This window comes from Magallana gigas, chromosome 8 (genome assembly GCF_963853765.1).
Source record: "Magallana gigas chromosome 8, xbMagGiga1.1, whole genome shotgun sequence".
NCBI classification, from domain to species: Eukaryota; Metazoa; Mollusca; class Bivalvia; order Ostreida; family Ostreidae; genus Magallana; species Magallana gigas.
The window spans coordinates 5,969,677-5,982,787 of NC_088860.1; the positions used below are offsets into that span (position 1 = coordinate 5,969,677).

At 35.2% G+C, this 13,111-nt stretch overlaps 2 protein-coding genes across 4 annotated transcripts; both read right to left on the reverse strand.

Annotated features, from left to right (window-relative positions):
* Positions 1-16: 16 nt before the first annotated feature.
* Positions 17-6,090, reverse strand: LOC105338659 (putative succinate dehydrogenase [ubiquinone] cytochrome b small subunit, mitochondrial). The gene is made up of 4 exons (XM_011443879.4): positions 5,933-6,090; positions 1,864-2,037; positions 1,269-1,428; positions 17-431 (listed from the first exon to the last, which is right to left on the reverse strand). Exons 1-4 carry the CDS (start codon positions 5,964-5,966, stop codon positions 272-274), a joined length of 528 nt encoding a protein of 175 aa, XP_011442181.2. The 5' UTR covers positions 5,967-6,090; the 3' UTR covers positions 17-271.
* Positions 6,091-8,094: 2,004 nt separating this feature from the next.
* LOC105338701 (acid-sensing ion channel 2) lies at positions 8,095-12,885 on the reverse strand. Of its 3 annotated transcripts, none has more exons than XM_020071598.3 (8): positions 12,505-12,885; positions 11,752-12,307; positions 11,433-11,531; positions 10,813-10,993; positions 10,401-10,460; positions 9,787-9,925; positions 8,563-8,654; positions 8,095-8,403 (listed from the first exon to the last, which is right to left on the reverse strand). In XM_020071598.3, exons 1-8 carry the CDS (start codon positions 12,621-12,623, stop codon positions 8,240-8,242), a joined length of 1,410 nt encoding a protein of 469 aa, XP_019927157.3. In that variant the 5' UTR covers positions 12,624-12,885; the 3' UTR covers positions 8,095-8,239. The 3 variants fall into 3 exon arrangements, with proteins under 3 accessions (XP_019927157.3, XP_011442229.3, XP_065926233.1); XM_011443927.4 differs by having other exon boundaries at positions 8,096-8,403; positions 9,772-9,925; positions 12,505-12,883; XM_066070161.1 differs by lacking the exon at positions 10,401-10,460 and having other exon boundaries at positions 8,096-8,403; positions 9,772-9,925; positions 12,505-12,884.
* Positions 12,886-13,111: the final 226 nt, after the last annotated feature.

The following is a 13,111-nucleotide window of genomic DNA, read 5'->3' on the forward strand; positions in this document are numbered from 1 at the left end:
GAAACAAAATGGCACACATATTCATAAACCGTTTATCTATTCATTTTACTTTTTCACAGCTGTAAGGATTTCCAGTGTTAGGGGTATAACAAAATACCTAATAATGTCGGAACAGAAGTTCTGATGTAATCAGAGCTATCTTGGTGACAAAAGTACAGCAAATTTTGCACAGTTTTCTTATAGTACTAGAAGTTTCTATTATACACTTCTCCTTTCCTGGGATTTACAATAGAAACAAGAACAAGCAAAAGCAATGTCTGTCTTTTAAGATTTACAATCTCCACACCATCTTAATGGCTTCACACACTCCAACATCATTGTAATTGAAATATATAAGTCCTGCCAGTCCAGCAATGGTCAGGAGGTACCAGGGATAGTGAATCCAAGGAACAAATTTCTCTAAATAGTCAGTCAGTACCCCATCAACACCCCTGCAAAAATAAATAAAATGTCCGTCAATTATTTGAGGTACAGTCAAACCTTATCTATTTAACACTGAGTTGATTCATCAACAGACAGAACTATAAAAAGCAAAAAACACTTAGGTCAAGGAAAGGGTTTGTATAGGGGCAACAAAAGTCATGAAAATTAAAAATGTTAATAGCAGATTTGAATAGAAATATAGAGGAAAAGAAAATTCATTACTAAGGTTTTGAAGTTACATAAAAAGTACCTGCAACTTTCTCTTTTAATTCTGAGCCATATTAGAGGAATAACAAGAGTGCCATCTGTTCATAACAAATCCTACACCTTTAACGGTACATGTACTAACAGGAACACTATGAACTAAGCCTCAATGGCCGATATAGCTTGGACAATAATTGAAGGCTAAGCAGTTAACCACCTGACCTTTGGCTTTCAACCTAATATTCCATAAGGTAATCTTTTGACTGTCAAACTAAAAAGGGTCATCAATTTGTCATTAAAAACATCTTAATCAGACAACAAATATACTATCGCTGGACCAACATATGCAAATCAACATGCCCTCTTACTCAAAGGGGAAACGAATACTGTAAACCAACTTTTATTCGCGTGCGAGAAATATTCACGAGGCTCGCGAGGACATCGTTTTTGCGAATAATTCCGAAAACCATTCGTTGTCATATGGATGTTATTGCAAGACTGGTCTGGGAAAGGCTTGGTCGTGAACATTAGTCATCGACTCATCGCAAACCAGTTTATCAGAAGTAAATTGCAAAATAAAGTCGTCGTGAATAAAAGTTGGTTACAGTATACACTGAATTTTATGAAACATGTTTCCTTACCAGAATCCATGGAGGAGGACTGTTATAGAAAGGAGGGTGTCCATTATGGGTCCCTGTACAAACAGACAGGCTGGCATGACCCCCAGCATACTGACAGCCAGTACTCGCTCAATCTTCCAGTGGGTAGACGCCATCATCTTGTGGTCACCTCTTTTTTCCTCTAAAATAATATACCGGTACATAAATTACGTTAAACACTTCGTTATTAGTACTGGTACACAGTCTATATATTTATTCACATGGTCCTATTTCTAAAAATTTATATATTTGGGTTGATATGTATGCTGATATGAAATGCAACAGAACTTGAAGAAGTTAACCAATATTTCCTTTGTATACTGGTCATTTGCATGGTGTATATTAAAAGATGAAAACACAAATGGATGGAGAGACAAACAAGATGTACCAAAATATAAGTCAAAAGAAACCTGTATAAAAGCTGGTTCTCACAAACATCAACTTTATCTATTGTACATATATTTTGAAAACTTAATATATACTGGGGATTTTATCAATATTTTATGTGCATTTGATTACTGACGTGTATTTTGTTTGCTCTTGACACCATCCATTTTTTAAATTCATCTGAGGTTACCTGGTCTAAATGGACCTCTCTTTGCTCTAAAATTTCTGGCTCTGAAGAATTCAACTACAGCATTACTACTCGCCACTGAGGTCAGGGAGAAATGTTTGGTGACAAGACTGTTCTGAAGACTGGTAGGAAGTGTCTGTTGTAACATGCTGTTCTTTACAAATAAACATCCTTTTCCTGAAAGAATAATACAATAAAGATTTAAATATCAAACATTTTAAAGTTAAGGAAACTGAATTCTCAGGGATAACAAAACATTATTATGCATCTCCATGCCTGAAAACGAGTGTGACTAAAATGAGTAGCGAAACCCGGGCCTGGCCGGGATTTTCGAAACTGAAAACCGGGTTTTTGTTGATTTCTTACAAAATACTCATTTGTTCTGTACCAAAGGACTAAGTGCGGTTTTATGCAATTTTTGCCCCCCAAAATCAAAGTTTTAGAAATAGCTTTAAAATAAGGTGAAAGATAGTTAAAATCATATTGGAAATAAAGGTGTAAACGGTTATCACCACAGTGACGTCATAATGTAGAAATGACTTCATGAATATTGCATTATTTTGATAAATTGATGTTTTGTAGCAAAACATGGGTGTTTTCCGATGGTTTTTCGACTGGGAAACATCGAGTGGAGGCTTGCTCAAGTACCATATTTTAGTATAATATGTATAACTATCTGACGAAAAACATATGTTAAAATCGCACTTGAGCAGACCTGCGCTCTATACTTCCGAATGCAAAATAAAGAGCAAAAATGAGAATATCTTCATTTGTTTGCAAATTTGCGGGAATTAGGTCATTTAAGTGACGTCATAGATAAACAGCGAGTGAGCAATGATGACTAAAATCAAGATTAAAGTTATAGGCATCCTCTTTACAATGATGTGTGAAGATTTCATTTTCATACGATACTATTTAAAAATTGGTTGAAATCGGGGGCAGATATTTGACCATACCGCACATAGTCCTTTGCAGGACAACTTTAAAACATCTTGTTCTGTCTTCGTTGAAATCTTTATCATCACAAAATGAGTTTTTTCAATAATTATTAAAGATTCTCATTTTTAAAGTGACTAAAATGGGTAGCGAACCCGGGTTACACATTTTGGCGATATTAAGCGAATTACAGTAATTAATTTGGAAACTTGAGTGTTAAATCATTCCTATTTATGTTTTAACACTTAGATAATACAACAATTCCATCAAAAAATATCATTTAATAGAATTATAGACAAATATTACAAACCCGGGACGGAACAAAACCGGACACGTTTACCCGGGACAAGCCTTTTATTTCCGAAAAAAGCGACGAGAACAAAAACAGAATATATGATAACCATGCGACAAAGATGTAACAGTCATTGCGGCTCCAGATTCCTGCATGAAAAGAAACGGAGAATGGTCAGAGGATATTCTATCTTCGCATGTGGACGCTTTCACGCCAGTTTGTGAAAAACCAGATGGACCAAATGCAGCTTCAACAACCAAAAGAAAACGAAATGACAGCAACTCCAAAGCCAGGAAACGCATTAAATTTGAGGATGAAAATAAAATTGATAAAGAGCCAAGTGATGATGACATGATGAATCCAGGGGAAGAAAAATGGGTAGAAAATGGCAAACAAATTCTTACCACCAAACACAGAAATGACATTATTAAGGACAACATGCTGTGTAGCGATGTAATAAATTTTGCACAAAGCATCCTGAAACAACAATTCTCGAAGATTAATGGATTCCAACACACTGGATATGCTCCAGTTGTAAAGGACAATAGAACCATTATTACAAGGCCTTGGACTTTCCGTAGGACGTAGCTATCACTTCTTGCGTCAAAACGTGTTTAAAATGATGCTGGATTCAAGTGAAATATGCACCGATTGCGTAGTCTTAGCTCAGAAGCCAGACAAATCGTGTTGATTTCAATGAGCTTTCACTGAGTGGGCAGCAATGAAATAGACAGGCAAACGTCACATTGCTGTTTGACACAACTACCCAAAGTCCAAGCTCCTGTTATAATGGTTCTAATTGGGAGTATGAATTGCAGATGTCACCGGAGATTGCCCCTGTAGCCCATATTCACCACACTGGGTATCAACACTGGATTGCCAGTTTGAAAATGAAAGCAAGTGAAAACGTAATGATTCTGGATAGTTCCAACAAAAAGAGAGATTATTTGTCACAGTCAACACAAATACCGTACAACTGGGAAAGATGTATGGAAAAGGAATGAAAACTTTGAATGTTTCCATCTTGGATGTTCAACAACAAACAAATGGCGTTGACTGTGGCGTATTTGCAATTGCAAATTTGACTGATTTCTGTTTTTCAGAAGACATCAAGGACCAGCCAATTCCATTTGACATAGAAAAAATGAGGAGTCATTTGATGAAATGTTTAGAAGATAAAAAGTTTGAAAAGTTCCAAAAGAAGCAAAATCAAAAGAAACGCTTGAGTTTAACCAGGAAAAGGGAATTTATTAAACAAATCAACATTGACTGTGCTTCAGGATGTAGCCTTCCAAATGTATATGACAACATGATTGCATGTGAAAATCCATCATGTGGACAGTGGTACCATCTCCGCTGTTTTGGAATCCAAGATCCGAAAGAGAGTCTGGTCTTCATGTGTCCATCATGCGCTGACTAGGCCGAAGAAATGAAGAATATGAAAAAACGCATGTCTTTGTTTTTATTTGTTTTTAATGGGTTTTCTAGTGCTTATTCAGGGTAAAAATACATGAAAATCGAGTCTGGGCCCTGGTAGGGCGTTGCTGACAATGCAATAAGAACGATTTTCTAGTAACTTTGTAAATATTTTGTACATATCTAGTTACCAGAAAAAAACTTTTAAAATAATAGATAGTGCTTATTGATAGTTTGATTTTCAGTAAACAGGTTAAATCATTAAGATACAAACCGAGTCTGGGCCCTGGTAGTGCGTTGTGTTTTACACAATAAGAATGGTTTTTCATAGTGATTTGCTTTTTGCATCCTTTATATTTGTATTTTAAAGGGGGGAGAAGGCTCAAATGAGGATACCTCCGCGTTGTTTGAGCTGGGCAATGTCACATGAGTGATAGCTAACATCCTCTGGTCGCTTTTTCGGAAATAAAAGGTTTGTCCCGGGTAAACGTGTCCGGTTTTGTTCCGTCCCGGGTTTATAATATTAGGCCATGATTCTATTACATGATATTTTTTGACAGAATTGTTGTATTATCTAAGTGTTTAAACTAAAATAGCAATGATTAAACACAACATTTTTCCAAATAATCAATGTAATTCGCTTAATATCGCCAAAATGTGTAACCCGGGTTCGCTACCCATTTGAGTCACCTGAAAAATGAGAATCTGTAATAAATATTGAAAAACTCATTTTGTGATAATAAAAATTTCAGCGAAGACAAAACAAGATGTTTTAAAGTTGTCCTGCAAATTTCGTACAGACCAAATGAGTATTTTGTAAGAAATCAACAAAACCCGGTTTTCAGTTTCGAAAATCCCGGCCCGGCCCGGGTTTCGCTACCCATTTTAGTCACTCTCCCTGAAAACTAAAACAGGAAGATTAAAAAAAATATAATGATTTAATTTCATAAAATCATTTGAATCAAATGATTTTATTGAAAGAAAAAGTTCAATTGGTCTGCAGTTTCTCACTAAGAAATTACATGTACCAGGCAGTTTTATAACTATTCAAATTTCAAAATCTCTATAAAGAACAGTCCGAGCTTTTTATATATAAATCAGCAGATATCATGCAAGTCTGTGTATAGGCCTACATTTAGCATGTTTAGACATTTTAGAAAAGTTAAAATTTCTAAGGCATATAACGTAAGGATAACAATAAGACAACGTTTATCATAAACTGTATTAAATCTGCATAAGGAAGAAGGGGTGAATTTTATAATAAATATTTCGTGACCTTGCATAGAACATTTTTGCGCACTTTACGTAATCACTGAATAAAAACACCTGACATACTCAGTAAACATGACTTCAACTATCTATCATAAAAATATCAATAACAAATCACGAAATCAGTAGGCAGTTGTTACGAAATTAGCTATGTTTTACCCCTGCAAGCCCGTAGAAGACCGATCGTAGCCATCTTGAAAATTCTCAGCACCGGCAGGTAACTCGACGTTTCGACCCACTATGATTTGACCTACGAAGTTTCGACCCAAAATCGGGTCGAAATATCCCACGAAATATTTCATTCATACATGTACTTCTTCGTTAGTCATCACATATCTCTGAATAAAGATAAACAATACCTTTGTACAAATTCTATCAAGTTTTGGATATGAAGGAAATTATGTAATTACTTTGCTATGTAATTCATTAACGTTTAATATACGCCATTTCAACAATTTCATGTTAAACAACCCCCCCCCCCCCTCCTTTTTTTTTAAACACGAGTATGTATAATTTATGAAGGACTTTTTGAATTTGATCGGGTAGATACTTATGTATGTTTTCAAAGGGGTTTGCACTCTCATTTGTAGTTGATCAATGAGAGAGTGGCGGATTTAGATGTTGTTCTGTTTGTTTGTTTGATTTTGTTTTTTGTTTTTGGAGGGGGGAGGGGGTACTCCTCGGAATTTGACAATGTGTTAAGATGCATGAAATAATTCCCAAGACGTTTCGGATTTTTCTTAGATTAAGTGGAACTTGAATTTAAAGATAACACTTACCTTTTGATTGTCAGCTATATATAAATTCTTTCTGCTTCGTTGCATGGTTAAAACAATTATGAAGCATTTACTTCATATATCATCAAACTTCAATGTGATTTCTTAGTGCATGTTTTTAAAGGTTGGGAGTAATTTAACGTTCCGCATTACATTTCTGATTTTTTACAAGAGTGATAAATTATTATTTTAAAGTAATATAAATTTTTACATGGAAACGAAAATCATTTACCTAAAGTAATGAATTAACACTGTCATAAAACATACTGAGTTTGATATGTTTGACCACTTTAATTAAAACCTGATCAGTAAACACACATATATATAGTGATGTATCATTAACCCCAATGACAGATTAATATACAAGGCACGCTCTTCAAATTAAAAATAAATTTTTGGCAAAGAGATAACGAATTATATACACGTAGTGATATACCGGTAACTAGCGTTCCCTTTGAATTAATAATCTCTACTCTTCGATTAAGATTATTTGTAATTATGGAGGAAGTTTATGTTCCTCTTGCGCTTTTAATAAAATATTAATATAATTGTATTAATATGAGATAAAACTACACTTATGTAAATTAATTTTTATTTCTCGTCTTTCTGAAGGAAAAAAAACTGGTTAAACAGAAGACCCTCAATATTCAAGCGTTAATTGATTTATTCATTGTGTTCAACAACTAAACTATAGAAAAACAGCGTACAGTAATTGGATCATCAAGTCAATTAAAAATATATATCTAATCTGCCCAATTTAGAATTGCAGATTTTGAGTGAAAATGATTCCCTGCAGTTTTTGAACTGACACACTTTATCGTATTGATCAACGTTTTCCCTTGAGAATTTGCCCGCCGCCCCAAAATTAATAAAATGAAAAATATTAATTAGGGAAAAGTGTGTCGATCACAACTTCCTGTGTCGAAATACAGACATTGAATACACTGTCATGAATGATCATGGTAAAATAACAACAGGTTACTTAAAATTACGGGGGTTTTTACGTTAAATAAATTTAGTTTAAAATATTGATAGTATTTTTTTTTCAAAATAGTATTCTGTCGTACTGGTATTATATCAGAAATAATAGCTTATAGATTTTCTTCAAAGATATTTTTTCTATACATGTACATGTCTTGTGATAAGCAGAGGTGCATGTAAAAATTTTGCACAGTAGTTTTTGAGAAGAAGTAGAAAATTTTCATAGTTTAAAAAAACGAATGACAGACAACGGAGGTAACTAAAACCTTTGTTTTAGGTGAGTTATTCATTCGGAACATTCCTCGGGCTTTTCCGTCAGGTTGTATCTCGCATTGACCGAAAGGCCGAGGGATGTTCGTATTGGTGAGTGTTTCCATCCTCCGAAACTAATTCCTGGTTTTTTTTTAATAATTACAATGGACAACAAAATATCATGATAGTTTAGATCGTATTTAATTGATATAATTTCATTATAAGTACATGAAATCACGATGCAAAAACAAGTTTTACATATAATATACACAATTTACATACCTACATTATATCTGTAGGTTGAACCAAGTTTTAGACGGCCAGAGAATGGATGGTAATAGCTCTAGAATAAGTTGCAATGTCCAAAACTACTTGTACTAAGCGCCAAAACGTTCGTGCGTGATAATGTTACTGTGAATAGAATTCATGGATTTCCAGATATCGCCCGGAGTCGTATCTATTGGTTATTCTTGGCGGGTAATACAGGCATTGGCGCCAGGCTCGTCGGACGAAACATCTTCTGGAGAAGGACAATAATGGACATGACCATGACCTCCATTAGCTCTGACAAGGTCAGGACGCTGGCCCCCAGGAATATACCCATCTGTCCGCCTATTGACGCTGGTCATAGGTAAAAACAGTCATGCAATCGATATTAGATCTATATTTTTACAAATTATTAATCGCCAAAGTCTGTTCTTTGGCAGACGGATAATAAAAAAAAGCATCACTGACAAAACATAAAATTTCATGAAGAGAGAGAGAGAGAGAGAGACTCACCTAGAATATCAATAAAGGTGATTTTCTGCACTTTTTCGAAGGTTTTATACACTAGGCTCTCATAATAAAGTCTCACTTCCATGATATTTTCCCTGGAGAACAAAATATCATCATTCTAAATTGTCTGCTTCAGATTCCTACAAAACCCCTTTCTAAGAATATTTCAATGTGATATTCTGTATTCCAATTGCGTTGTAATTGATCCCGAGCAAATGTCAAAAATATACCCCAAAAATTATTTTCTGTATAGAGTAAAAATGTTGTTTGTATAGCTCGTAATTAATGTCGGCATATAACTAGAAATAATATTTGTAAAAAATAATACGAGTTCCACCCCCCACCCCCTTACGTTTGAAAAAGGACTGTCTAGTATCTTTAACATCTGAATCATACTGTATGGTCATTCATTTTTCGTTAACATTGCCGACTCTGAAGGCAACACTCCTTATAGAACACCAAAGCAGGCATTGATATTTGTAAGAAATAAGAACTTGTTTTATTGTGAACGTAAAAAATTGATTAAAGAGCGACTGTTCTCGAATCTTTTAGGTATTTATAAATACACCTTATAGATAAGGATACATCAAGTAAATTGTTGTATGCATGGTCTCAAGTGTGAAGCATTGGTTTATTGAAAGCATTCATTGATTAGAATATTAAAGCAGCACACATAAATTAAAGGGCCATAGTCACGATTTTTGGTCAAAATCTATTTTTCTGTTTTTAATATTTACAATGCTTTAGGAATGCATTTCTAATGACAAAATGAAATTTGAGAGTAAGTCGTACAGTTATAAGAAAGATACAGGGCTCACAATTCTTTGCCATGTAAACAAGGCTCGTGTCCTGTTTTTGTTTACATGGGTTCAATATACCAGTAAAAACTCTTTTTCAAGCTTATTTGTATATCTTCTAATTTGTCTAAAAAATTAAACAGTTGCTAACGATTACACATTCATTTTAGGTCTTAAATTGGAATTTTCACTTCAACATTTAAAATGTAAATAAAATACAAAGCAAAGAATTCTAAGCTTAAGCGTAACTCGCTTATAACTCAACGACTGACACTCAAATTTTGGTTTCCCATTAGAAATGCCTTACTGAAGCATTGTAGTGTGCATAACTTGAAATAAGTCAAAGCTTTATTATACTTCTTATGAATATCCAATGGTTTCAAAACAATTAATTGTTCAATTCCGGTCAGTTTACCGTATACTTGTGTACCCAAAATTTTCTTTGATCCAGTCCTCGTACAGGTTGGCGGGAAAAGTTGCGTGTGATATACGGGTGGTGTATTCTGTTAGGGAGCAAGGGATGGAGCAGCCACAGGCGGCCTGCAGGGTGACGTTCCCGTTGAACTCCTCTTTAAGGACAATTGAAATGTTTAAAAGGTGAATCATAGTATGTAAAGTGCGATAAAAAATGTTTAAGAAAATCAACTTGGTTTTGGTCAATTTAAATTTAATTTTTTTTTTAAAAAGCCTATAGATTATTGAACCTTTCAGAGGAGTTTATCAAATTTATATTAAATTTCTTTTATTATAGACTGATAATCATTACTAAGAAGACGCAAATCGGCCACATGTGTTCTATAGAATATTATTAAGCACAGAACTTTCGGGGATCCTCGCAATTAAGTTAACTATGCAATGAGGAGTGTGGTAAAGTTTGTGCTGGCATTATGGACTAAATGACGAGGTGAATTTATTGCTTTTGTCTTAAAAATCACCAAGTGCAAAGGGCATGATCAGGCCTCGTTGATGTTTAAATATATTGTAATTTCACATGTTTCGAAAACCGTTTGGGCAGATGATATGATTATAAAAGTAAGCATTTACCTCTGGCTGGCTTGTGGCAGTTGTAATCTCTCTCTATGGAGCAGATTGGCTCCGCATCACCTATTGATATTAATAACTATTGATGATGACAGTATCATCACATACATTTTTTCACAAATGCATTATGACAATACTTTCAATAACTCAATACATGAGAGACATTTAGATGGGTTATCAATTCTTATGCATAACAACCCGTAGTTATTCGATAAAGGGAAGGTATCCACCACCGTCTCTTACAACAAGGGGCCCTTCGATCACATAGCTCACCTGAGCAACAAGGTCCAACTTTGACCTAAAGAGGTTATCTATTGAGGTATATCTTAAATTATTCTTAATAGAAAATACTCTATTGTCTGATTAGAATTACTCAATTGAACTTTAAAATAAGTGAGTTGATGAGATGTCTTACCTAGATCATGGTGATTCCGACATTGGCATTTCTGGAAGGCGAATCTCTCCTTGCACTCTCTGAGACACCCGCTGTAACTATACAGCCGGTGGTGCTTCAGGTGGTTCTGGAACCCAGCACTCTCCGTGTCCAAACAATACTCCTTGCCGAAAGCTTTGAAAGGACTGGGGAGAAATTTGTACTACAACAACAAAGACATTTACCATAAAAACCATTAAAAAATGTTTACTTTGGTGGTTCACGGGGATGCTAGCATCGCGAATAAATCACATAGCTCACGTTAGCGAAATTCACTTAGAACCATTTTTACAAGGCCTTGGACTTTCAGTAGGACGTACCTATCTATTTTTTGCGTCAAAACAAGTTAAAAATGGGAGTTTATTTCAAAGAGCCATGGCTGAGTGGCCAGCATTGAAATACTAGTAACCAGGCCCACGTCACATTGCCGTTGGACACAACTACCCAAAGCCCAGGCTCTTGTTAAAAGGGTTCTAATTAATGATTCAGAACGTAATCAAATTTCTAAAGAAATAAGGCAGAATATACGGTAGATGTATATTCTTGCAGGTATTAAGGTCTTGAGCATGACGCAAACAGAACGATTAAAGATCTGACTGTACCTCCTTGCGTTCTATGGGGATGTACGTGGTGGTCCCCGGGGGCACCAGGTAACCGGAGTCCATCACGTTCGGCTCCTCGTTGTGGGCGTGGAGGACGATCTGAAAGAGGGTTTTATTGAAAACAACAAGCAAACAGACAAAAATTGAAAATGAACATGAAAACATTGAAATCTAACTTTATTGGTTTGGAACACATCGTGTTACATATATCACTTATATCATCTCGAATCTGTTTTAAAAAGTTCAAATAAATAGAATAAATATACGTATAAAAAGAATCGATACACGCTGTCCGGAGACAAGAGTTAGCTGTACTGACCTTCAGCCCCGCCCCCATGTTCCTGGCATAGACATAATCACTTTGATTCACGTGGATGAAGAAAGATAATCCCAGAATACTCCCAACATAACCAATTTTATGGATCTCGGGCGAGTCTAATCCGTTAAAAGAGAAACAGAGTCCCCACTCAGTCTTATAAGGAATGAACAACTTAGTACAGTCGAAGTACAGTGTTTCTTTCCACTTGCATGCGATAAACAAATCCTTGATGCTGAAGCTAACATTGAACAACCAATCTTCTTCCACGTTTTTAAAAAGCAGTTTATACTTTGAATCGCTGAAGTTCATTGGAGGCATAAAGGAACCCATGTTGCTTTCTCTCTTCAGGTAATCCAACATGGCTTCGTCTGGATTCAGTTTGGACATCTTGTATGGGCTGATGTTACACAGGGTGACTGCAGGGAATTCTAGTTCATGCGACATCTTGATATTGAGCATGGTAAACGTTGGGTACGAGAAATACTGTTCCTTGAGGTCATACAAGGTCATTGTGAGTGAAATACCCATGGCCATTACCAGCATAAACCATATAACTCTATAAGTATAAAAAAGAGTTATTTCAATATCTCAGTTTGGCTTATATTAGTAACGTTTGGTTCAAAATTCAAATTTTGCAGATAGAATGACAAACAGAAAGACAGAAAGGACCAAATAAATTACCTTATTTTAGGGAACATACAAATACAACTTATATTGCACAGTTTATAAATAATCTTAAAAAATATATCTTACCCCCGGGTACACGTTCTTCGCCCTGAGATATGGGACAAGCCATGGAGAGTTGAGGAATCGCGGTAATGTATCCACAAAGCACGAATAGAATTCACCTCAGGCTGTGGGGCGGTGTCCATCTTTGTTAACTGGATACAAGACTTTCAATTGATGGGTAACTCAAATTTATCTTCGTAACGGATTGTCCAGGATGTTGTGATGTAATAACAATAAATGCATACACTTCAATATACCCTTAATAAAGTATGGATATTAAAGCTTAATTTGAATTCAAAATCAATAAAGTGAGCAAAGAATTTCAATCAAAGCATCATCAATATTTCATGGATGCTGTGACTGGTACGAGGTAAGCTTCTTAGTGATTTGACCATAGTATCAGCATGTTGTAATATATAGCAGATATTGATGTAACAATGATAAGGCTGCCCAAAATTAATTCTATGTTTAACGTCACCTTCAAAATACTAAACCTACAAGGGAGGGCGATGGATTTAAAACACAAAATTTTCAAACGAGTGATTTTTATTAGTTAATATTGATACAAATGCAGTGAGCATTCAAGTTTGATGTTAAGAAACTGTTTAATGATCTTTCCTGTCAGTTTTGA